Below are 24,092 nucleotides of genomic sequence, written 5' to 3' on the forward strand. Positions count from 1 at the left end.
GGGGGCCTCAATGGGATTGCCTCTGGTGTCGGAACAAAAAGCATTGGAAAATACCTATGTTCATTTTCTTCCGGACCAAAACACCCGAAGTACTACAATTTGTGCCACCCGGGTTTGCATTCAGCTGGGGCCATAAAGATCTAGATCGATAAGACAGGTGCTGAGCTGGAGCTGAAAGTAATATCGACCCACTAAACCGGTCTCACCTCGCTCTGGCATTGGTGGGTTGCCACAAAACACTGCATCAAGAAGGCTAGCTTCTAGATAGAACCATGCGCCCATCCCTATCTGGAAACCCAGCGCTTGTGGAGGCAAGCTGACAGAATTCTTGTGCAATATCGTAAGAGATAAATAGTTGGAGCCCCTTGGAGAGTTGTGCATTGATTAGCTGGCTTCCAGTTTGCCTATCATCTTCTTTACCTATCCAGTGCTTCACTATCGGCGCTCGCAAAACTGCCACAATGGGTGGTTTTATGCCCTTCTTCCCCTCTGGCAGTGACTTCCGGCAGAGCGGGTTTAAAGATGTCACCCTCAAGCCTGCCGCCAAGAGAATCATCATTTGCTGCGATGGCACCTGGCAGTCATCAGTCACCAACACAGTCAACATTCCTTCCAACATCACCCGAATCGCGCGGTATCTGAGCAAGGTGGGCAGAGATGGGGACGACCCAGCAAAGGAGTGGCAGCAGGTCGTCTACTACGACGCCGGCATCGGAACTGCCGTAGGTGTTCTGGAGTCTGCTCGACAGGGCAACACGGGTTCAGGCTTTGTCGGCAACGTCATCGAAGCGTACAACTTCATCGTCAACAACTACACTCTGGGCGACCAAATCTTTTGTCTGGGATTCTCGCGCGGTGCTTACACGGCTCGGGCCGTTGCTGGACTGGTCACTGATATTGGCGTGATCCAGCCCAGAGATATGCAAGACTTTGCCGAGCTGTACAATGTCTACCAGGCCCACAGCGACAACATTCTCTTTCGCCAGAGCAAGGCCTGGCGTGAATGGGTGGAGGGAAAGCGGCTGTTTGACCCGAACCAGAAGGGAAGCCCCAAGGGGTGGAAGCAGGCACCTTCAGCCTGGGAGAAGAAACCGCATGGAGCTCCTCCGGAGGCGACGAGATGGGTCGAAGCTGTCGCTGTTTTCGACACGGTGGGTTGTCTCGGCATCCCTGAATTTGAAGGTTACATCATGGGTGGCCTCGCGTGGCTGTTGAGCTGGGCAGTTACGGTAGAGAAGTTTGGCTTCCATAACGTGACGCTGAGCCCCTACATCAAGCACGCCTATCAGGCTCTTGCGCTGGACGAGCACAGAAAGCCATTCGACGCTGCTGTTTGGCATCTTCCAGCCCCTCCTGTTCGCCCTGCTGCGGGAAGCAACATGGCGGATCTGAGACAGGCATGGGAAGAGCTCCGAGACACAGACGGGGCAACCGAGGACCAGCTGACCGAAGCTTGGGAGAACCTTGTCGCTGCAGAAATGTTTGAGGAGTTGGGCAAGCGGGACGCCGAGCCTAAGCTTTTGCAAGTTTGGTTCCCCGGTGTTCATGTGAACATGGGAGGCGGGAGCAAGGAGGCGCTGGAACAGAGAAGGGGAGACTTTGAGCGTAGGCTTGTCACTTCCCGCACGCAACCATTGGGAACGATGCTGACCGGCTTCCAGAGATTGCCATGATTACGTTGATGTGGATGGTTGAGCAGCTAACGCCACACCTCCATTTTGACAACAACGCCTTTGAAATGTTGACAGACCGATTCATGGTCATACAGCCAATTATCGACGACCTCATCACGAGCAAGAAGCAGGACCACTGGCTGATAAAGAAGATCAACGCTCTCAAGGCGAGAGATAATGCCAAGAATGGCATTGACAGCGGCTTGACCTGGGCTCGAAATCTTGCAGCTGAGGCGCTCATGGGGTGGGCGACCGGCCCAATCGTCGACACGTTCGAGGGTGGCTGGATCAAGAAGGCGACGGGTTCCAAGTACCGTACTCCAGGCGAATATAAAGAAAGTCAGAAAGGGAGGACCAATGAAGAGATTCACCCAACAGTAAGGTACAGGATGGACCGGCTCAGCGCCGAAGGTGTGGGTTATGACCCAGTGCCGCTCAAGGACTTTACGCGCCAAAAGACTGTTGTGTCGCAGACGCAAGCAGATGGCAGCATAAAGGAGGTTGTTGGCTATGAATGGGTCAAGAACAATGTCCGGATTCCAGAGTACAAGATAGCCGGGCCATTCGATAAGGAGGGGGCCAACTTTGAGCGGGCCTGTGTGGTGACAGAGTCAGCGTCGGAATGGCTGGGAAAGCTGGACAAGGAGCTGGGGATCGATTCGTGGGAGGCGCGAGGCCTGGACAAGTCTTGATTACCTTGGATAATAATCGAACAGTCGTGGGCTGCCAACCAATTCCCTGACCACGTGACTTCGCGTCCACGCTCGCTTTTTTTCTGGCTCAAGCGGTTGGTCAGTGTTTTTCCTTGGGCCCGCGCCATTTTTGACGTTTTGCACCGCACAAACTAGCCCCACATTTCATGTCACTGGAGCTGCCACTGCCCTGACAGGGCAATGACTGCAGCGTGAGCAGAAGAGTACTCCGTATACGAACTGAATTTGAATGAATCTGACAGACCACCCCTAACTGGATTTCATATCCTTCAACATCATCTCGAATGGTCGAGGGCAACCTCATTTTGAGTGACTTGCTTCTGTGGGGGAACAGCATAAAGTGGAGGGCTCGCTCTCTGTGGAGCTTGAGGTGGGTGGGTGGTCCAATGCCATGTGAGTCTGTGCGCGGGCCTTCCCGCTAACGAACTCTGGGCCGCGGTGGGCGTCGCGCGAACCGCGTAACCACTAAACCACTGGGACAAATCTCGCAATCCAACCTATCCTTCTGTCCACCCACACCCCCCTCCCCTCACCTCACTGGCTGTCCACTGCCGTTCCCTGCCCTCTCCGCCGTTGCCCAGCCTGTGTGAATTTGCTTCTTCCTGCTGGGACCCTACTGCCGCCGCCGCCAAACCGCCAGAACTCTTTGCGACATGGAAGAGGACTCGGCGTCGAATCCGCCTCGGGTCGACGGAGGACGTGTCGGAGACAAAGATTCCAAGACATTCCCGCTTTCGGCATCCAACCGAGGTGTCGACAACCTCAACCGCAAAATGCAGCCTCACCATGACACCCTTCCCCTAATACCACCGACCGCTGCAGGCCACCCGCAAGACGCCCCAGACGCGACACCGAACCAGACCCCAATCGCACGCGACCGACCAGCAACCATGGCCGTCGGCCCTGCTGCCCACACGTCCCAGCACCAGCACCAGGCAGCACCATTTTACCCTCGCTCAACCTCCCCGACACACCCGCTCGCCGTCGACGACTATCGCCAGCCTACCCTCCAGCGCAGCGACTCGCAAGAGAGCAGTTCCACAAACATCACCGACCGCGTCTTTACCCCACCTGTGAACGGCAGAGGAGCGAGCCCTGGCACCGCCAGCGCCCACCAGTCAAGTCAAGGATCGTCACAACTCCTCCAATTGTCTCAGATCGCCGCCGCCCAAGAGAGAATACCCGAGACCGCGATGGACCTATACGTCAACGGTGCCTCGTCGCGGAAGAGGATGGCCGATGGTGCCGTCAAGGAGGCATTACGCGACGGTCAGGTCCTCATGTCGCCAGGCCAGACACATATGGGTGGCCACTCTCGAAACCCCAGTGCCGTCAGTATCGCTTCCACGACGGGAAGCCGTGTTGGAGAGGTGCATTAAATCCGGCACAAGTCTCCCCTATCTCAACAGGTATGCTAACCCGCCATACAGGTATCCGCCGAACTCAAGGCGCGCTTGTCCTATGCCATGGTTAAGGTGAACCGTGGCTGGCAAACACACTCCATCGACGAGGTTGAAGATCTTGCCTCCAAGGCTGCGTCCCCCACCTCAAGTAACTCGACAATACACCTCAGAAACGGGTCGTCAGCAAGCCCACAACTGTCTGGTGGGTCACAGCGTGCTAGCAACAACACAACCCCTGCCACGGCCTTTGCACAGCAACTACCAGGACGACATGGAGATCCCTACGGGCGAGAGCCCCCATTGATGCCTTCTCGTGGAAGCTCGACATCCCCCGTCAAAAATACTGCCCCAGGTCTGGCCCCTCCCGTGTCCATCCAACCATCCCTGCATTCCGTTCACCCGCGGAGACACTCCAACCCGAGACTTACACCATCCCTCCTCTCAGTCTCATACCACGGCTCATCATATCCGGATCTTCTGAGCCCCGGCCAGTTACCGGGATACGCCAACGCCGCACAGCATCGACCATCGCTAGTCGATGCCATGGGGTTCTCGCCGCACCAGAACAACGCTGAAAAGGATGCCATAGAATCCCTGCTGTTCATGAGCAGTCCTGGAAACTCGGCCAATCTCAAACATGCGTTCCCCTCATCATCGCAACCGCTCCCAATTGGTCACTCGGGACCATCACGCACAGCACTGCCTTCGGGCAGGAGAACATTACCAAGCTCAAGGCCGATGCACCACCATCACGCTCGGTCGCAATCCCAGGTCCAAAAACGTGTAGAATTCGAGAAGCCCATCACCGAGACGGAAGTTGACGAGCCACAAGGGACGCCCAGGGGGAATGCCAGAAAGCGAATCAACGGAGGACCCGGTGACGGCGCGCCTTCTCGGCTGAAGCACCTACCTGTCTCTGCAGGTCTCACGTTGTCATCCAAACCGCCACGGCCCGTTTTGGCTGATGCCGACATTGACCGAATGCTGGAGGCTGCGGCTGCGGCTGCAGATTCCGATTCGGATGGCGAAATAGAGCTCCCTGTACGCAAGGCGCGCCGGGACGGCGCTCAACCTGTTGTGGCTTAAGGCTGTTGATTTTCTTTGTCAGCGGGGGTACTGCACCCGAACGAGTTGAGCACTCGGCAGACTTGCTCTCCGAGGGATCACGGTTGTGTTTTTCAATATACGTTTCACTCATGGGTAGGGATGGCTTCAAGCCATTGCAAGGCAGGGCTGCATTTGGGCCGGATCGGAGTTGGCGTTTTGGTACTGTGGGCTTCAGGCGGGTCAGCTACAATAGCTATGGGCATCACGTTAAGCGAAGAATGGGGCGCTCCTGACATGAGCGTTCTCTGTCTTTTGACGCGAATTTGACTTGCTATTGGTTCTGTTATGACATGTCTTTCCTGCCACGGTTGTTTTGGCAAATCGGGTTCATACCGTGAGCAGAACTGTATATTATTATTGATCATGCCCATGTTTTATTTTCCGAGGTAGGTCAGTATTGTATAACTGCTCACCCCTACTCCCTAGTCCATCAGAGACTCGAGCTATGTGGTTTTGGGTTAGGGGTTCAGGCGATCACCAAATATATCATGTTATGTCGCCAATAGTCTTCATTATGTGCTATTCTGTGTTACGGCCTAAACAATATCGGAATCTGGATATGGACGATTTTCGTTTCCGTTCTGGGACCTGAGCAGTCGCCGCTTTAACCTGAGCAGAAGTGGAGATATCCTGAGCAGTGGGAGCAAGAGCCTGAGCAAGGCCTAAGCAGGGTCAATAAAGCACTGATTAGGGTGAGTAAGGGCCCTGAGTAAGGTGAGTAAGGCGCCGTTTTTGGGTTCGCCACTTGATGTCTGGGTAGCCATTCAATTCCCAGGTTTCTCTTGCAGAGGGTATACCGCTGATTTGATCGCGGGGAGATGTATACGCCGATACCTCACCCGTACCCCTCATCATGCTTTCACTGGCCCGGGTGTGGCCCTGAATCCACGAGCGTCTGGAATGCCTGCGCTCTATATAACTTATACATAGTCCCCGAAGGATTATTTACAACTAAGGACGAATGAAGGGCCGGCCTGTTCTGCCGCAGTTAAAGGTGTTGACAGCCTGACAAACAGATTTGCAGATTAACTCATTGTCTAAAGTGTTAACCGCAGTCTAATTTCTTATATAACAGACAAGACGTCTATCCTGAAGCTTAGTTCTAGGCCTCGGCTAACTCAGTATCGAAAGCGTCGACAAACTTCCAGCTAAGGTCGCCCTTTTTCTACCCAGATGTTTTTAGTAGCCAGTTGCCCTTGCTACTTGGCCTTATACTCGATGTACTCCTTAGTCTTTCGTCGTGCGATTAGCTTCCTAAACTCGAATAGTTTCTGGACAGGTTCGGATTCAAATTAATAATAGCTCCGAAATTAACATTCTTGTTTTTTACCTAACTATTATTACTTTCCGAGTATCTTACCTACTTTACTTGATACTACACGCTTTTCCAGATTCTACCTTTTATAATTAACCTCTTTATATTATAAACGTTATTATCAATAATCGTTCACTTTTATTTTGATTTAATTACGTTATATCGCTAGCTGGTAGTTTTCGAGACTGTTATAATGTAATATCGATAACTTTATAGCCTTTACGAAACTATTATTTTATTGTAGATTCTGTGGTAGTGTCACAGTTAAACCAACAGCGGGCTACGCCACATGTGGGACGCGGGGCGCCCAGCCAATCATTAAGGAAGTCAGGGGACGGCCAATCGGGCATGGACAAAAGTGCTATGGTGCCAAGGCTCACGAGCAGTCTGCAGGATGCAAAGTGCTAGGGGTGATCAGAGGTATAGCACGACGAGCACATTGCGGGATGCAATGTGCTAGGAGTGATCAAGGCCGTAGCAGGGTGAGCACCTTAGAGTTCCAAGGTCTATATATACGGAGGAACTGGCTGGTGTAGATAGACAGTTCCGCAGTATGCAATTCAAGTTGTATTCACGGCATCTAGTGTTTACATTGAGACATCTTGTTGTGCACTGTTTAGCTGCACCGAACCAGGATTATTCAGAAGTGCCTTCAACCGATATCCCTTTCAGAGGTTCTGGATAGGGGTTCGTCACAGGTAGTTATATATATAAAAATACGTAGAGTAAAGTTATTAATAAACATCAAGTTCGTTTCTATCTATATATTTAGGATGAATAAGTCGTTGTTGTCGATAAGTAAACGTGAACTATCGAAATTAGATAAAGACTAGCGATTAAGATCTATAAATATATTATTAAATAGGGACGAGAGCGGGTATATAAATTAGAATAGTTATTATCTGAGACGCTACTATGTTAGGTATTGTAATGTGAAGAGTGTAGAGTTAGCGTCTTAGTTACGTTGAATTGGCTGAAGTTAGTTTCTGAAGTATCGATAAACTTATGGCTAATTAGTCGGGAAGAACGACGTTTAGCGGTCCGTTTCCTGTCTGGTTGTTCGCATGGCTGATCTTCTACTAACTGGGGCGTAGGCGCTTTCAGAAGCTCCAATCCCATCAACCAGGCTCTCGCCTAGCACGATTCCGGTGCGAGATTTGCCACTTCTATGGGCGTCGCATATGTGATGCCAGAATTCTGACTCCGATTGAACTTTCGTATTGCACAAGAAATACGGGCATGAAATGAGATACTCGATGCCGAAGCCTTGAATATGTCGCTGCCAGTTGTTTCGATCCAGAAATTGCTTCATTCGCTTGTCCGCTGGTAGGCCTTAGTTCCGGAGACAACAGGAACAACATCCGGCATACACAGTGGCATGACGGAACGTCACTAGGTCGCACAAGAAAGGTACAGGACCATAGTTAATGTGATCTTGACAGTGGTCCTCCCAATTCTTTTTGCCAGCTAACCCACTTGCTGCACTGGAAACAGAACTCTGCAGAACCAGATCCAGCTTCAGAATAGCTTTTGGAGCGTCACAATGGCTCCATTATATCTGGGACAGGTTGTTTTTACCTTGCAATTTCTTGAGTGCGAGAACGAGCTGGACATTTACCACGCATGGGCCGTAATACTTCCTAGTACACAATGCGGGAGTCGTTTGTTCGAAGAGCAATAAGGTCCTGTAGCGCCAGAACCGAGCACTCATATCGGATATTTTTCTGTATGTTGGCGTTTTGCTGATACTTAACGGCTTTACTGATGCTATGCTCGATCTCTTGGCACTCGTTTTCCGCGGCCAGCAAACGGTTGGAGAGGGTAAAGATGTAGTCTTTTTGCTCCGCAATTCTCCTCAGCGCCGTCCATAGCTCTTCATTCTTTACTGCAAGCTCCCTCTTCAACGTCCTGAGTTTGTTTTTTTGGATGTCATTTTGGGGCGATGGCAGTGAGGCGGTATCACCACGAAGGAGGTCCGGATTGATTTGCTCGCGCTTGCGCTTTATGCCCTGGTGTTGATTCCCTGTAATCACCATCGAGAGATGTCCTTTGGCGCTGCGAAGAGTAAGTTAGAGTCACGGATGGAGTTGAGTGGAAAGTTGCAATTAGCAAATGCAAACAAAACCCCAAATCGCCGCACTCAGTAGGGGAAGACGAAGCATCCAGCCCGGGCGAAATGTGCGTCAGAGCACTCAGGGCGATGGCCGACGGGTTGAATGAGGGGGCGAGTGGGCGAAGGGGACAGGGGAAACAGGCGAACAAGGCAAAGGGAGATGGAGGGGCAGGGACCAAATGAAGAATATTGGAGCGTGGAGTATAAAGAAGGGATATTAGAGAGGAGAGGCTGTACTTACATTGTGGCTACAGATAGCTTCGATAGTTAAAGAGATACCATGGAGGAGGATACGGCGCCGTTATTAGTAGCCGAAATCTTCCGCTTTTTGGTCATGTCATTGTTCTTAATTGCTTAATCTGGCCCTCTTTCTCCCATGTTACTCTTATTTGTATAAATATCGATGGGGCAAGCCATAGGGAGAAGATCCTTAAATATTGAATTGTAGTATCCACACCGGTCTCAATAAGTTTAAAGCGACGTAGGGTAAAGACTTCATATTGGTCAGTGGGAGCTAATAGCTCTGGCTTGCTCCTCGAATATTCCAAGACTTAAATAAAAGCGGGCGAGTAAAAGTGTGTGTACTATATATAGCACTTATCTTAGTGGGGCGAGATTAACGGCTTCTTAAAGAAAGGACCGGGTGCGCTATTGTCCTCGATCATACAAATTTCCCGAAATGGGTCGGGAACTTCTAATCTACCTTTCGAGAAGTAATCCACTTCTATTATTTATATCTGCTTGTCTCAGCCGCTTGCAACCTAGCTACAGTATTCGCAGATTTCGAAGGACCTTATTCTAACCGTTTCTTGAGCTTAGATTAGATAAAATGTCTTCGTTGGGCTCAAAGCATCCTTACATGTACTTAGCAATTTTGCCACTTTCAATAGTGGAGGGGTTCATGTCTCACCAAAGAACCAAGACATTTATATCAGGATATATACTTATCCTCTTAAACCTTCCTACCGCTTTTAGATGCGGATGGTTTCGATACGGAATTCGATAACCCGAGCGATGAGATGCAGGATAGCTTCATATATCTGTGGCCTATTAGTAGGAAAGGATAAACAGAGCAGAAGGGGATGCTACCAGGAATCAAGGCCTTGAACTCAACAGAGGTGGATGGAGTTCATCGGTCCGGGGTGAGTGTGGACTAGTCTTCTCAAAGAGAAATCTTGTCAGCTAGGAGCGGAAATTGGCGCTCAGTCTCTTGCAATCCTCTTATATGAATTTGTTCTTATGACTTCAAGTTCGCCGTGTCCCTGTCCCTGTCCTTGACATAGTCACCTTTTTCAGAACCCTGGTGTCGATGGCGGGGTGTTCTTGGAGTCTCGACTTCATCATAAACCCCACCTTTTCCTCGGTAGCTAGGGCCGATAATGGTGGTGGCTGTGGGCATTGCTTCTATGGACTTCCATTGGCGGGATATTAGGCTTGGGAGGTCCTGGCCGAAGCTGTTGACGAGTATTTGAGAGTGGTAGACGTCGTGGCTGTAGGAGGTAGCTACCAAAGCTCTCATACTTTGAGAAGAGGATGCCAGGTATGCTGGTAAGGCGGCAGTGAGTTCTCGGTGTCCATGGGAGGGGTCACGACTCGATGAGATTCTCTTTTATTGTTCAAGTCCAGGTGATGGGAAATTTCCTGACACGTCTCGTCGTACCCTCACATAAAGTGTGCGCAGAAACCGCGAGGTTGCAGGGCTGCCTGGGAAACGGCGTATGAAAGAATATCACGACACTGATATGTACACAGATCCCCTCTCTCCGGATGCAGCACGACAATTCACGAGGGCCACAATAAAAGGTTTGATTCAGACAAGTACATTTGTCCAAGGTGAAACATAGCGCTTCTGCCAGCAAGCGCACCACGCAGATAACAGTGCTGCCAACACCAGTGACTTTCCCCTTCCCGATGTATAGCTGCCCAGCCTGCCCACCGGAATGGGAGGATGACTTGCCATGCCTCCATGACTTGCTATGCTTCTCTGGTCTGTGATTGCACTTGTTTTGACTACCCCTCCTACCCCGTCAGTGCCCGTCCATCGTTCCCGAGTGTAAACCCCCACGTCTCACCTTCCACTAACCTCCATTTCCTCCCCCTCTTTCTCACCGCACCACCTCTCCACCTCAGCCACCATCAGGGCGTGTCATTCCCGACCGTGGCCCAACATGCCCGTGCCGAGAAAACACCCTAGGTAGCTGAGCTCCCAGGCCCCTCGTCACCCCTCTGCTAGTTATGGGTCGTCGTGCCGGAAGGCTTTCGCACCCGTAAACCATTCACAATGACAGGGCCTGAGACTAGATGTTCCATTTTTACCCCCTTTGCCTCCCTTACCAGTTTCTCAATCTCGCCCTTTAAGGTTTCCAATTCATCCTCATTCGTTATATCATTGGGAAGAGGGTAGGAAAACTCAAAGTCAATAGGAACGATCCTGTTATTGACACGTAAAAAGTTATGGAGCCTTGGATCCCCATGAACAACCCCGTTTTTCGTAAGCAGGTTATACATGTCCTCGAGTTCTTCGAGAAGGTGAGGACTCTCTAGCTCTTCAGTTGGAAGATTGCTTAGCGACACTCCTTTGATGTATTCCAGGAGGATGGCAGGAGTGGGCCGCTGGCTGATCTGGTACATCCTCTTCGCGTAGCTGACGGCTACTTCACCGAATAAAAACGGGATGTGGTTGCCCTGGAGCGGTTGAAGATGCAAGTATGTGTCGATTTCGTTTTCGTAGTTATCAGCTTTGTTGGGGTTTCGCTCCTTTAGAATGACAGTTGTCGGCAAGAACCACTTTGGCAGCAATCGCTGTAGCCAGAAGCTGGCGAGCTGCGGCATCCAGAATAATAGCCAGCAAGCAATTGGATTCGGCGGGATATCTAAGAGAAAGACATTTCGATTCGCGTAGATTCGTTTTGCAGGCGCTCGAAAACGTCGGAAGCCAAACTGTATGTCCTATAGTACTCGGATCAATAACAGTAACTATCAGCCTTTAGAAGTAAGAGTATATACCTTAATCTCGTAGTCTTCACCGTCTTCCATCTTAAAGGGTAGAGTGACGGAGTAGAATGGTGAAAACGCAGGAAAATTGAACGAGGTGGGCTTGGCTTAAGGTTGTGTAGAAAGAGGAGGGTAGCACAAGCAAACGAGTGGGATCCACTTTTTTAGGCACCAAAACTAAATTAGTCGGAAGCTGCAGATATCCGTACTCGAGGTTACGAGTATCCCAAACAACCAGTCCATTCCCGTCCAAGACAAGATTTCCATTCGCGTCAATCCAGTGCCATGCGCCACTCTCCGGATTAAGTTTTCGTATATAGCCATTAGGATGTGCTGGATATTGCTCGCGCTCGTTATTCCTATTAATCCAATAAGGACATCCTGACCACCATTCGAATCTGCGAATATAACCATCCAAGATCACTGCCGGGGCTCTATCAGCTTGCATTTTCTGAATCTGATGGGTCAACGTCCGGAAGAGGCCATAGTGTAATGTTACACAGTCGCTTGAGAAAAGAAGTCCCGTGACTTGGCAGTCTCGCTGCGCGATAAGCTCAGCCGACTGAGCTTGAAATATAAGGATCAAGAGGAACTGGCCGTCAAATACCAATGCAGCGAAGCATTTGTATTTATGGCAGTATCTACCAATATAGCTGTCAGCAAGTAAGTATCATCATATAGCTATTATACTTACACCCTCATCTCCTTTCCTAGCCAGCGACGATTGGTATCTGTTAGCCTTTCTCCCGTCCATCTTGCGACCTCGATTATCCCATACCTTTTGAGTTCCTCTATCACAAGACAACGATATCCACATCCCCAAGTGAAGTAAATGGTCTGACTGACATAGTGTGGCCAAGGGGTCCTGATTCTGACTGTTGGATAATGGGTGGTGTTCCCCGGCTTCAGAAAGCGGACTGGATAGGCTCGGAGACTTTGGTATAGAATATCCTGACACTGCCACCCTCATTCTATAACCATTTGGTAGTGCCGTTCAAAGGGCTCACCTCCCTATTGAGGAGATAGTCCTCAAAGGCAATTTCAAACCCCGAACACGTCATTGATCTGTTCTTGGGTAGGGTTTGTATAGAATTGATAAAAATCTCGGACCTCGTCAAAGCCCGTTACCCAGGTCTTCTGGGACAGAGTAGATTTGCCGGCTCCTGATAATGTGTGAAATGAAGCAATGTCATTTGGCAAAGGGGCCTGAAACAAAACGTCCCCTAACCTAGCCATATTATATACTGAAAATAGAAGGAAAAGGTGATTGTATATTGATGATAAATAGCAGTAAGCGGGGTCTGGTTTGTCGAGAACAAGAGACGGCTATGGAAGCAAATAGGGGAGTGTCAGCCAGACTTAAATAAGTTAACTGCCTTCACAGGCAGGGTGTGCCTTGGAAGTGAGGTTCAACTATGAAATGTATGAGGCAACATTGCGACCAACAAGATACAACGTTATTTGCTCCCCTGAAAGCTAAGACTCATCATGCCTAGCACCCCGAATCCATGATACATAGAACAACTCCTGAGCGTGCAGCTTATCACCCGCTCCTGAACAAAGCGTTCATTGGTGAGACGTGCTACATCCCTTTTTGGCGGCTATGAATACTCAAGTTGGATCGACATGCGCCCCACCCTAATGCATAAATCCCACACGAGGAAATCACACCACGATGAGGGATAATTGCAGGCTCTGGTCCAATCGTTGGGTGATGAGAGAAGACTCATGATGTAGGGCGCTACGGCAGCCAGATCATTAGCTTGTATTTATATACGGTTGCCTGGGCGGGCGGCCGCCCGTATTTGCCAGCGCTCTTCGTTGCATGGCAAGTCTACGCATAGGAAAGCGAAAGCAGACGAGGAAAAGCGGAAGCAGCGGGTGATTGAACGCTAAAATAACTGCACTAAAATAAGCTGCATGGCAGAGACGATGGTTCACCACCCTTAAGGGAAACCGACCCTTTTCCCACACCTTTGACTAACATAAGTGAGGTTTGCCAAGTTGTGAAATGACTTTTTCGGAACTATACCTGGCGGGCAACTTTTATTCTAAGGCATTGGCAGCCGTACCATCCCTGCAATGGTGTACGAGATGAACCATGGTGAAGATGGGTATAAACTGTAGGATGCGAGTGTCGACATGTATATTGTCAGAGATGTCGGTGCTGCTCACTCCAGTGACCCAGCCAAACGGACCCACCAAAAATGCTTGTGGCAGCCGTCTGGACTCCTTCAGTATCCGAGATAAGTTGAATGATGTACTTCGTGCATGAAAGGCAGAGGCGTAACGGTCTGTATGGGTTCAGGATGTTGACATCAGACGACATCCGTGATGTCCTCGTCAGATTTCGGTATGGGAGTCCGCTGATCCTGGACAGCTACTTTTCTCAACAACAAACATATCAAGGAAAATTTTGTTTCTATGTAACATACCTCTTTAGGTACCTAACACGTTGTTTTCTAAAGATTTGACTGGTGGCGAGCCAAGATATCAAGCATCAATTCATAAAATAAAGTTATCGATAAAACAAGGAACGGCAATTGGTGCTGTACTAAGATTGTTTGGCCACAGAAATTTGATCACATAAATCACGGAGAATCAGATACTCTTGACAGGTAACAAGATCACACTTCTTTTGCCTTGCCGCTACATACTCTTCCTGTTTCAGTGTGCAAAGTGTTGTCAGTCAGTGATTGCTCTGCAGTAATGTGAATAACTTATATCTGGCCTCTCAGGAAAGACTCCAATCGAAGATGCGAGAAGATGCCACTGAGAAGGAAACCGCGATAACAGCGGCATTCGGCGGGATTGTGGACGGTTGTATTGAGCCTATAGCAACCTGTGATGATATCGGTAGACAATTATGTGGAGGCGGATGCGCCCCTTGGGTTATATCTGCTGCCATGAGGGGGCCTCTGCTCCAGGTTGGGAGTGCCAGTTGGGTGATAACATGGGCGCTGTCCCGAGGGATGTGTGGGTAACGGCGGCGTTATCCATGCGCTGGCCTAATGTCAAAACCTTGAAACCTGTCACGACGAACTCAGAATGTCCTGCAAGCCTCCGAATTTGTCGCCCTGGCCCGGCCAATCCGCAATTCCCACATCTTGCAACCACAACCGCCGACGCCGCAACACAGCTAACGCCCAACTCTGCGCTACCACCTCACTTAACTGATCTACAATTCCTAGGAGCGCAGGGACCCTTCGAGCTTGGGCTTGCCCTGGGAACCGAATCTCTACGAGGTCTATCCCCCCCACAGGTGATAGCAACAACTACGTCCCTCAACAAGACCGCAATAATGAAGGCTCAACCAGCGTGTGACTGAAGCGATAATCTTGAAAGAGATTAGGAAGCATACTACCCGTGCTTTCTTGGTTTATATGTAACCAATTTACAGACCGCCACGATCTGCTCTGGGTTTGGATACCTACTGGTGACTTTTCAGCTTCGACAGAGGTACCCAAGGGTGTTCAAATGAGGTCAATGCAACCATTTAGAAGCAGGATTTGGAGGATATGCGCCTTAGCTGAAGTGAATTGGCTGGCGATCAGTTTCCTTGCATCTCCGTTTTCGATTCGAAGTGGTGGGTGTCTCTCGTAGGTAGATAGTCAATCTATCAGGAATACCATATGCTGCAAAACATGCCAACCACTCTATGTAGGCGTGAAGCGGGTGGCTCTCTAGATGACTGAGACTGTAATAAGGAACTCCTTTCTCCCCATCTCCGAGGACAGGACTGGCGGGCGGTGATTCACCTCCTTCACCAGCCCTGTCTGATACAACGGTGGAGAATGTCGATCGGGGACCAGATTATGATTTCTGTACTAAGAAAGATGAGGGTTACTTTTCTGCCAATAGTGACCTGCATTGAGACTCCGTGTGTCACATTCATTCCACTCTCGCCATACTTGACTAGCAATCCATACTACCTTACGTAGACAATCCCATCTACCACTCCGCCAGCAAACCAATTAATGACAAAAACACAAAAATACCAATCACTAAAGTTACCTCAGATCCAATCCCGAGTCAACCCAGCTAGATGCATTGACACAGCAATCAAAATGGTCGAACTCTAGACATCAAACTTATTATAGATTGCAAGACGTCGCCCCATACTGATGAAGGCTCGTTTGGTGTAGACCGTGTGTCATGATCTCCCAAGGGATAAGCCGCTCATCACTGGCGAAAAGCTGGAATTGCCGCATTTGCTATTCAACCAAGATGCCAGCCGGTGCTGTGCATCTTGCTCCCTGGGCGCCACCTGATAAGTTGGACTTGCCGTCCCAAGGTAGGTATTGGTTTCCCCGACTCCTTGTCAATGTCGAGGAAGAGTCTGGCATCGCTAGTAGTTTATAGAGACAACACCAGCTAACTGCACGTTTAAGGGAACCCCCCTTGTGTAAATCATTGCAGGGCTGGTCGAGCCCTAACCCAGCCCGCTGATATTCGAGCTGTTCTCTCCTCGAGGCCTCTGTGTGAAATTTGATTTGAGAATGGTGGAGGATGAAGTCCAGCCTCTCCATAACTTAAAGGCATGCCCAAAGGCCCTATGACCCATGGGAATACCTTTCTTCAGCTGGTTAGACAGGCGGAGGTATTCCATCATCCTCGGTTGCGCGCCCTTTCTTGTCTTTGGCTGGTGGATAGTCGATCGAAAGCCAAAAGCAAACCCCCTGAGCCCTCGCAAGGCATCATCGGCGTGACAGTGGCGGCATCGAAAATCACCTAGCCTCCCCCTGTTGTCTATGACTTTGACTCACATGTTATACCACCACCACCATGCCAGAGGCACTTGACCTCGTCATGCATGCGGTTGTTTTGCTGTATCTCTCTCGGCGGTGCCTAGCCAACAAGATATCCTGTCCCATTGAGCGTTTCTGAGTTGGATGTCCTGCTGGCAACCCTTTGTCCTATTCGATGTAGCAAGTATCATCGATTATCATGGACACGACCCCCCAGATCGCCAGGGATAAGGCTGCTCCTCTCGAACGAGAAGTTGCAACCCTTCGTAAGAAGACATCCATGATCACATCAGTCGCGATTAGACACTTGCTTTGTCTGGTTACCTCTCCTCGTAAGCAGACACAACGCTTTATACTAGACGCAGCTCGCGATTTTGTGTAGAGTTGAAGGGTAGCGAATATTGCCATTCCCTGAAACTGTATGCCCATCCCCACCGCGACATTTCGAGGATACTATCTACAGAGGATGTCGAGGTGATTGGTTTGGAGACGGGCGAAAGCAGTCCGAAAGGAAAGCATACCTAAACATTGCCTTTTTTGCATACCTAGGTATGTTGTAGTCAGCAATGAGTGCGAGAAGTGTGCCGAAATCCCCTCAAGGACGACACCCCTTGTGATAAATGATAGCCAGGTTAGGAGAGACGTTGTCAGCTCTGTTCTGGCTTGCCTTGGTTCGTGTTCAAGGCACATCCTGTCGTGTTATCAGGATTGGGAATTGCCTTTTCCTTTCCCCCCGGTGTGACATCAGGTAGGAAACCAAAGGCTCGGTGAGGAGTACAGTATCATATGCGAGGCACGGTTTCAGTCGTCGCTGGTTTGGTCGCTCCAGTTTCGGTCCTGGCTGGGAGAACGGTAGATAGTGGTAAGAGGACGAGGTGCTGTTGTCGGCGGTGGGAGGACAACCTGGAAATCAGAGTCGGAAAGCCAGCCACTTCAACCATGTCCCACTGAAATGTCTGAAACAGTCTGTGAGGTCCCCAGGAACCATGACACATCTCGTTCAAGAGCTGCTCCCCAGATGAGCCAGATCACGGCAGGCTTGACCCGTCACAGCGCCAGGTCCGGCTGGACCATTGTCTTGCTTTGTGTGTCAGTTGTGGTGACAGCGTTGGTCGGCTCTGCGGTAATGGCTAAGTTGTGCAAGACTGGAAGGGAGGAAAATGGAAAAGGGGGTGAAGTGCGGAGGTGTGGACTGATTTTATACGCAAGCAGGGAAGATTTGCGAGCAAACTTTTCAGCGGCGATATGCATGGCTGCGAGGTTATACAACCCTACAGTCGTACCAGCCGATGCCGCATTCTCCACTTGGATGATGGTTGGAAAGACACACTCAACATCTGTAGTTATTGGTCTCATTCAGGTGGTTGCCTGGTCAACCATGGACTTTCAGGGGTAATTAGGCACGGTATGCCAGACATGTTTCTTAGTTACCCACCTACGAATGAACATGTCGTCTGGTTATTCTAGTCCACAAATCAGTCTGAAGAGACAAGGAATAATCGCGGGAGGTCAATGGCATCAGCGGATTGACAAGTGCAAAGTCAAACCGCCTCAAAAGCTAGGGCAGGCACCTTTGAGTCAGCAAACACAACAAACTCTTTGACGCCCTAGGGTCCGCTTACCTCGACAAACACCTTGTTAAGTTCGAGCATCGCGATCCCCTTCCCCAGGCATTCAAATCTGCCAGAAGTTCCAAAGACAAGGCCTTGCACAAACTCCATACTTTTCTTGTCCACATCTTCCATCTCCACTAACCACCTCTCTGGTCGAAACGCGTCAGCGTCAGCCCCAAAAGTTTCCTGATTTCGGAAGATGGAGATGGCATCCCAGCAGACGTTTGTCCCAGGCGGGATTCTGACGCCACAGACAGTTTGCTCCGTGTCGCATATCCTCGGAAGGAGGCCCATCACTGGCGAAGACAGCCTCAGTCCCTCCTTCATCACAGCCTGCAAGTACGGCAGCCGCCGTGCCTCTTCCTCTGCAATGGGACTCGACACCCTCCCCTCCCGTATCGCAGCATCAATCTCGTTTTGCAGCCTCTTATAGCTCCCAGGTGAGCTCATCAGGTAAAACATGGTCATCCTGATCGCCGTCGCCGTTGTGTCGCTCCCCGCCCCAATCTGCACAAACGTCTCCAGCCACGCGTTCGTATGGCCCAACCCATGCTTGACAAAGCTCCCGAGCATATCCCGCCTCACAACTTTGTCCTCCCCAAACCGCTCCGCCGCCTGCTTCTTGGCCAGCTCCTGCTGCCTCACCACCCCCTCCAGCTTCTCCTTCGGCAACAGCGCTCTAACTAGTGGGTTCTGCAACAACCCGAGCGTCCAGGGTATGGTCGCCAGCGTTATCACCAATGGCAACGATCCCGTCACCCCGGTCATCTGCCCGTAGATATCCCGGTCGTGGACCAAGCACTCGAAGCAGCGTCCTATCGCCAGCTCCGAGATCACATCTTGTGTCATGAAGGTGGCCTTTTCCGCCAGGTCCATTGGTCTGTACACCCCCCTTTCATCATCAGATAGGTATTTTCTCTCGATCAGCTGCACCAAATCTGCCACTCGGCGGTCGACGGCCTCGTGGAGGTTGTCCACGTCTTTGCCGCTGTACCCTGGGAGGAGCTTTGCTTTTATCGCGGCGTGCTTGTGGTTGTCTCGCTCTGAGAGGACGGTGCTCACGGGCTGGTCCATGCGGAACATGTCGTACCATTGTCCTCGGTACCACGGGCCGCGGGCAGACCATAGTTGGCGGATGGCGGCGGGGTCGCTGGTGATGACCCAGTTGGGGGCGATGCGGTATATGGGGCCGTAGCGTTTGGAGAGGGAGGAGAGATGCCGGGCGAGGGATCCGGTGCTTTGGTGGTAGGTGAGCCAGAGGGTGGTGATTTTGGCTGGGAGGGGGCCGGGGATGTGAGCGAGGCGGAGGTAGCGCGATGTGCGGGAGAGGATCCGGTAGGTGAAGAAAAGGGCAGCGAGAGTGACAATTAGCGATAGGTATATCATGTCTAAAAGCTCTCTATGATTGAGAGTAACAGAAAGGTTGAAGCGGGATTCGAAGAGAAGATTAATGGAGCAGGTCGTACAGTTCTTCCCCTCACTCGTCAAAGCACAAAGCTCCTGGGGTGCGAGGAGTGCGAGCAGAGAAATCCGATCACCGACATTTGTCAGCCGGCGAATATCCCGCTTCCAAACACAGTGTCACATTGAAGGCGATGTCTGTACCATGCCGGGTCCAACCACCGGGAACCAATGAGGGCGGTGGCCAGGAAGACCGCCGGGACATGGGGGCATGAAACTAGAGGCTGCGACAATGATTCGAGGTCCTAAGGTATTGATACCCGAGAAAAGCCAGCCTTTTTGTCTTATGAGGCCTCTTGACTTCCTTCAAAGGCCATATACTAGTCCTAAAAGACCTCTTGCATATGTCGAAAGGCATCTTGTCCATCTTGGAAAGCCCTTTATGTACTTTGAAGGCCTGTTAATGCATATTGAAGGCCTGCTAGGATATTTAAGGGCGTATTGGCTATCTTTGAAGGCCTCTTGATCATGTTCCAAGGCCTGTTTGATAGATAGATGAGGTATTCACTATCTCCAAGGGCATATTGATTATATCTGGATGCCCTTATTAGGTCGAGGGACTTTTGCCACAAGAGAATGTCGATCAGCAGTGCATGCGGCATGGGCCAACCTGTTAAGCCCCAAGCTGGTGACCGTCAGTCCAGATATCCATCGCACGATGCATTGCTACACCATCCACGAAGACTGAATGATCACCAAGACTTTGGCCACTCCCTCGGTAGGAACATTATCAAATGCTTCAGAACTCGTAATGAAGTCAACGAAATCGGTCCTTTGTTACAGGGGTTTCTTGTCCCATACCCGCGTTGATAGAAATCGTTTGTCATGATAATGTGATTCCTTGTGGCAGTGGAGGGCCGACTGATTTCCACCCAATCAAGCGTGTCTAGCTGGAGCAGGATCAGGTGACTGGACAAGAGAATGTTGACAGAAAAGAGAGCAGGCTAACTGCCTATGTAGGTGCTGCCCTTCCATCACAGGGACTGACATAAGCGGGGCTTTTGTCGGGTAAACGCAGAAATTTGCGACCACCACCTGCACCAAGGATCATAGTCTTGCCCGAAACAAACAAATCAAAGACCAACCACCGATGCCAAGGTTTCAACCAATAACGCGCAAGCACCATGCCAGCAACAAGCACGCCCGACCAGCTCCAACCCCCACCCCGAGACACGATTTTCTACCTCTCTCTCGACCCCCAACCTCCCAGTCCAGCCGCACCAACCCTCATCCTCCTCCATGGCCTCACATCCTCCCATCTCGAATGGTCCCTCGTCATCCCACACCTCCAACCTCACTACCACCTTCTCCTCGTCGACCTCCCAGCCCACTCCCGCTCCTCCTCCCTCCCACCCCCATACACCATCCCCTCCATGGCCGATCAAGTAGCATCAATCATCCAGTCCCACGCACGGAACAGCCAAGCCCACGTGGTTGGCATGTCCATGGGCGGCTTCGTCACCCTCAATCTCGCCCGCCGGTACCCCTCCCTCTGTCTCTCGGCGTTTGTCTCTGGCGCCACACCTTTGGAGGGTATCACGAGGTGGTTGGCAAGGAACAATTGGGTATTATACTATGGGTTCTGGCTGTCAAACCTGATCATCACAGATGGGATGTATGACTGGATGTGCCGGGTGATGGACATGAAGGAGCATCGTGAGCTGCGGCGGGAGACTGTGAGGAATGTCAAGTGGGAGGTGATCAGGGATGTGTATGGGAGCATTGTGGAGGAGTTCACCGTGGAGGGGATGGCAGAGGTGGGCCAGGTGAGGTGTTTGAGTGTTGCTGGGGGAAAGCAAGATCAGGTTGAGGTGACGAGGAGGGTTGGTCAGGTCTGGAAGGAAAGGGGTTTGACTGGGCGGCTGGGTAGCCGGGCATTTGTGGTCAGAGGGGCGGTGCATGCTTGGGATTTGCAGTTTCCTGACGTTTTTGCTGGTGGTATTAGGAGCTGGGTTGAGAGGGACGAGTTGCCGGTTCAGTTTGAAGTTTTGGAATGAGCAAGATGTCGCGATTGTGTGAGTATTACCCATTTTTATCCTTCTGTTGTTGTTAAATACACATCGTACCATGTCATCTGCTCTCTCATACTGGTCTACCTGGGCAGTCCCATCGCCCTTCTAAAGAAGTTATTTTCCACAACAGGGAATCCTCCTTCCAGCACCTGCCCCTCGTCACCTTTCAACGTCTTCAATCCCTCATTCCACTTGCCCATCGCAAGACCGGTGAGAAACCCACCCAGCGGCTCTGTTGGAGACCAGTTGCCTCTCATTCCAAACTTGAAGACAGGGTGCAGCGCATGCCCCAAACCCGTCCTCGCAAGCCCCAGAGGTGGCATGTACTTGGTAATGCTCTTGTCCTGGTCGAGCCAGTCGATAAACCCAGGGCGGACGGTGCTTGCACGAAACAGCGGGTTTTTTTTCCTGACATCAGCCAATGCCAGTTCTGTCTCGCCTTTTGTTTTGCCGAAGATGGGGGTGAAGAGCCCCGGCTGGAAGGTTGCACCTTGGCCGGAGACATAGACAAAATTGAATGGCTTGTTGGTCGCTTTCAAGGCCGGTTGGAAAGCTGACGCAAAGGCCAATGGGTAGGTTTTGGTGATGGTGATGTAGTCCCTGTTTGATTCAGATTGGTCAGTCCAAAGCCAGCAGGGTTAATATAGGCTCGGGTGCGGGACATACTCTTTGTTCACTTGTGTTTGGCTAATACCAAGGGCCCAGACACAACCGTCCGCGTCTTGGAGTTGGCTGAGGACCTCGGGACTGTACGAGGAAAAGTCCTTGTGGATGATGACGTTGACCCGGGGGTCCTTGGCATCTTCAGCTAATTGCACTGGCCGGCGACTGAGGATGGAGATTTTGGAGATGTCGGTTGTCTTGAGCATAGCGTCGAGCACCGTGGTGCCGACCATGCCTGTGGCGCCTGTTAGGATGAGATGCATCCTACTTGGATGATGTGGTTTTTGAAACAAAAGAATCTGACGATGAACCGATGATACCGAGAAGAGACGAGAATGCAGCACTTTTTGAAATACTTTATAGTACTCTCGAAGAGTCGGCAGAACATCGCACTGCGGCCGTCTTGGCAGCCGGTCAGCCCGACACGGTGATATCGGTGTTAGTAATCCCTGCGGATGCGGGTTGTTATGGCCGATGCGGATTGATTGGAAACCCGGCGCTGAGGGCGGAATGCGCAGGTCTTCGGATAGATTCTGACATCTGACCAACATGAACAAAGGTGCATGTGTTGCCATGGATCCTGAGCCTGAAAATCAGTAACGAAACACACCCAGTCATAATACCGACAAGACGACAGAGGAAGACGGCCAACAATCTTCACTCGGATGTTAGGTACGCTGGTGAGCCTAACAAGCCTTGCCAGTACCATCTATCAGTGATCACCAGCCCATTGAGAGCCACAACAGGTATAGAAACTTAGGTTTCAAGGGCTTTCAGTGATTGTAACGGGAGGAAGAAGAAAACTTTGGAATAGAGAGAAAAAAAAGACTGAATACAATACAGTATACCTATGGGCAGACTGAGGGGCTTTGTAGATCTATCTAAGCTTTAAATTAGTTTAAGATCCAATATGTCCGGGATCTAACCTCGTCGTTCCGTGCTTTTCTAGCAGCGACCTCCCAAGCCCTGCATAAGTCATGCCATGCTTGATCTATGAGGGGGGATGCTGCCGGTGCTGTCATGGTGGCTCAGGCTGACCTCCGGTTCGATGTGGAGAGAACAAGGACCCAAAAATGGGCTGCTCAAATGCAGGATATGTTGCAATGGAACCTCGGACTAGGCCTACCGAGTTCACCACAGACAAACTCAGATTTGTTCTAATTTGCTGCCATTTATCCATCTGCTGTTGGTGACGGAATGCCACCACGGCCTATCTGCTGCCAAGCTTTATTCCAGCCGAAGGCTTTGAACCACCCTGTCGACGACTCACCCACATAAAACACATGGCGCATAAAGAGTAGATCAGACTCTCAGTGTCAAGATGGCCAAATGTTTTCCACCCTCTTTTCCGTCCACTAACAACTCCCACCGCCGGTAAAAATGAAGCTAATCCCCCTTATTCTTCCCTCCTGCTTGGCCAGCGCTCAGGCTCTAGGCCAACGCCTGAATTTCACCGTCGACGCAACCGGCCGCGGCTGTCCACCGGGCTCTGTATCGGCTGCCATTTCCCCTGACGCCCAGGTCGTGACTTTTGGTTTCGACAAGCTCCAAGCTTACATCGGCCCAGGTTACGACCTTGCTGCAAGAACATCAAACTGTGGAGTCCATATCACGATCAATCGTCCAAACAGCCACATGCAGTATGCTGTTGTTGAGAACACCTATCACGGCTATGAGCATCTGGACAAAAGTATCACTCTCACGCTCCTGTCGACGTTGTACCGCTCGGACAACGCGGGGCAGGTGATGACTACATCGGCCGCTATTCCGGGTTCAGGCGTGGGCCAGACATTCACCAGGACGGTGGCTGTTCCGGAGACCGAGTACTTGTGGTCAACATGTGGGAGCAATTCGACTCGGTGGATGTTGAGTGAAAGAATTTCATTGACGAGCAGGGAGAGGGGTGTTGAGGGAAAGTTTCGGGATGAGGACGAGGGTGTTGTACCGCTGACAAGGCAGCTGCGGCTTCTGTGAGTTTTCATTGTGGTGAGAGCTGAAGGCGGGATGGGAGCCATGCTAACTTGGGAGCAGATATCGCCAGTGCAACTGAGATGGCCGATGCTTGGGAATGTGTAATGCCTTTTGTGTAATCTTCATGCCGAAGGCCCTATGCTGAGGCGTAGCAATGGAAACAAATTTGCTGTAGCTCTCTCTTTCTTCGTTCCAACGCTATCTAAGCAACTAATGCCTGATGATCATCTTCACAGACTGGACGTGCTCCAAAATGCTTGACATTGAGGGCTAATTAATGCTCAGCCTCAATCCTCGATTGGCTCG

The 24,092-nt window shown here is 50.8% G+C and overlaps 8 protein-coding genes across 8 annotated transcripts; 5 read left to right on the forward strand and 3 right to left on the reverse strand.

Moving 5' to 3' along the window:
• Positions 1-404: 404 nt before the first annotated feature.
• On the forward strand, positions 405-2,365 carry QC763_300930 (uncharacterized protein; the record flags this gene model as incomplete). The annotated part of the gene is made up of 2 exons (XM_062910556.1): positions 405-1,605; positions 1,662-2,365. The coding sequence occupies exons 1-2, from the start codon at positions 462-464 to the stop codon at positions 2,363-2,365; spliced, it is 1,848 nt and encodes a 615-aa protein (XP_062766484.1). The 5' UTR covers positions 405-461.
• Positions 2,366-3,039: 674 nt separating this feature from the next.
• QC763_300940 (uncharacterized protein) lies at positions 3,040-5,396 on the forward strand (the record flags this gene model as incomplete). The annotated part of the gene is made up of 2 exons (XM_062910557.1): positions 3,040-3,756; positions 3,817-5,396. The coding sequence occupies 2 exons, from the start codon at positions 3,040-3,042 to the stop codon at positions 4,873-4,875; spliced, it is 1,776 nt and encodes a 591-aa protein (XP_062766485.1). The 3' UTR covers positions 4,876-5,396.
• A 4,940-nt stretch (positions 5,397-10,336) lies between these two features.
• Positions 10,337-11,482, reverse strand: QC763_0047770 (uncharacterized protein). Its single transcript, XM_062905716.1, has 2 exons — positions 11,331-11,482; positions 10,337-11,273 (listed from the first exon to the last, which is right to left on the reverse strand). The coding sequence occupies exons 1-2, from the start codon at positions 11,358-11,360 to the stop codon at positions 10,554-10,556; spliced, it is 750 nt and encodes a 249-aa protein (XP_062766486.1). The 5' UTR covers positions 11,361-11,482; the 3' UTR covers positions 10,337-10,553.
• Positions 11,483-14,184: 2,702 nt separating this feature from the next.
• QC763_0047780 (uncharacterized protein) lies at positions 14,185-14,646 on the forward strand (the record flags this gene model as incomplete). The annotated part of the gene is made up of 1 exon (XM_062905717.1): positions 14,185-14,646. One exon carries the CDS (start codon positions 14,185-14,187, stop codon positions 14,644-14,646), a length of 462 nt encoding a protein of 153 aa, XP_062766487.1.
• Positions 14,647-17,457: 2,811 nt separating this feature from the next.
• On the reverse strand, positions 17,458-19,191 carry QC763_0047790 (uncharacterized protein). The gene is made up of 2 exons (XM_062905718.1): positions 17,689-19,191; positions 17,458-17,624 (listed from the first exon to the last, which is right to left on the reverse strand). The coding sequence occupies exons 1-2, from the start codon at positions 19,063-19,065 to the stop codon at positions 17,502-17,504; spliced, it is 1,500 nt and encodes a 499-aa protein (XP_062766488.1). The 5' UTR covers positions 19,066-19,191; the 3' UTR covers positions 17,458-17,501.
• Positions 19,192-20,264: 1,073 nt separating this feature from the next.
• On the forward strand, positions 20,265-21,137 carry QC763_300960 (uncharacterized protein; the record flags this gene model as incomplete). Its single annotated transcript, XM_062910558.1, has 1 exon — positions 20,265-21,137. One exon carries the CDS (start codon positions 20,265-20,267, stop codon positions 21,135-21,137), a length of 873 nt encoding a protein of 290 aa, XP_062766489.1.
• A 10-nt stretch (positions 21,138-21,147) lies between these two features.
• Positions 21,148-22,287, reverse strand: QC763_300970 (uncharacterized protein). Its single transcript, XM_062910560.1, has 2 exons — positions 21,819-22,287; positions 21,148-21,752 (listed from the first exon to the last, which is right to left on the reverse strand). The coding sequence occupies exons 1-2, from the start codon at positions 22,076-22,078 to the stop codon at positions 21,233-21,235; spliced, it is 780 nt and encodes a 259-aa protein (XP_062766490.1). The 5' UTR covers positions 22,079-22,287; the 3' UTR covers positions 21,148-21,232.
• A 673-nt stretch (positions 22,288-22,960) lies between these two features.
• QC763_301020 (uncharacterized protein) lies at positions 22,961-24,053 on the forward strand. Its single transcript, XM_062910562.1, has 2 exons — positions 22,961-23,786; positions 23,847-24,053. The coding sequence occupies exons 1-2, from the start codon at positions 23,196-23,198 to the stop codon at positions 23,889-23,891; spliced, it is 636 nt and encodes a 211-aa protein (XP_062766491.1). The 5' UTR covers positions 22,961-23,195; the 3' UTR covers positions 23,892-24,053.
• The last annotated feature ends 39 nt before the right edge of the window (positions 24,054-24,092 follow it).

The sequence above is a fragment of the Podospora pseudopauciseta genome, chromosome 3 (genome assembly GCF_035222475.1).
Source record: "Podospora pseudopauciseta strain CBS 411.78 chromosome 3, whole genome shotgun sequence".
In the NCBI taxonomy this organism is placed as follows: Eukaryota; Fungi; Ascomycota; class Sordariomycetes; order Sordariales; family Podosporaceae; genus Podospora; species Podospora pseudopauciseta.

Bases quoted from the DNA above. Each gene is read 5' to 3' on its own strand.
- QC763_0047770 (XM_062905716.1), bottom strand. From the start codon at position 11,360: ATGGAAGACGGTGAAGACTACGAGATTAAG. The intron at 11,274-11,330 runs GTATATACTCTT...CGAGTACTATAG, and splicing joins GTGAAGACTACGAGATTAAG to GACATACAGTTTGGCTTCCG.
- QC763_0047790 (XM_062905718.1), bottom strand. From the start codon at position 19,065: ATGATATACCTATCGCTAATTGTCACTCTCGCTGCCCTTTTCTTCACC. The intron at 17,625-17,688 runs GTAAGCGGACCC...TGCCTGCCCTAG, and splicing joins TTAACAAGGTGTTTGTCGAG to CTTTTGAGGCGGTTTGACTT.
- QC763_300970 (XM_062910560.1), bottom strand. From the start codon at position 22,078: ATGCATCTCATCCTAACAGGCGCCACAGGCATGGTCGGCACCACGGTG. The intron at 21,753-21,818 runs GTATGTCCCGCA...TGAATCAAACAG, and splicing joins CAAACACAAGTGAACAAAGA to GGACTACATCACCATCACCA.
- QC763_301020 (XM_062910562.1), top strand. From the start codon at position 23,196: ATGAAGCTAATCCCCCTTATTCTTCCCTCCTGCTTGGCCAGCGCTCAG. The intron at 23,787-23,846 runs TGAGTTTTCATT...ACTTGGGAGCAG, and splicing joins CAAGGCAGCTGCGGCTTCTG to ATATCGCCAGTGCAACTGAG.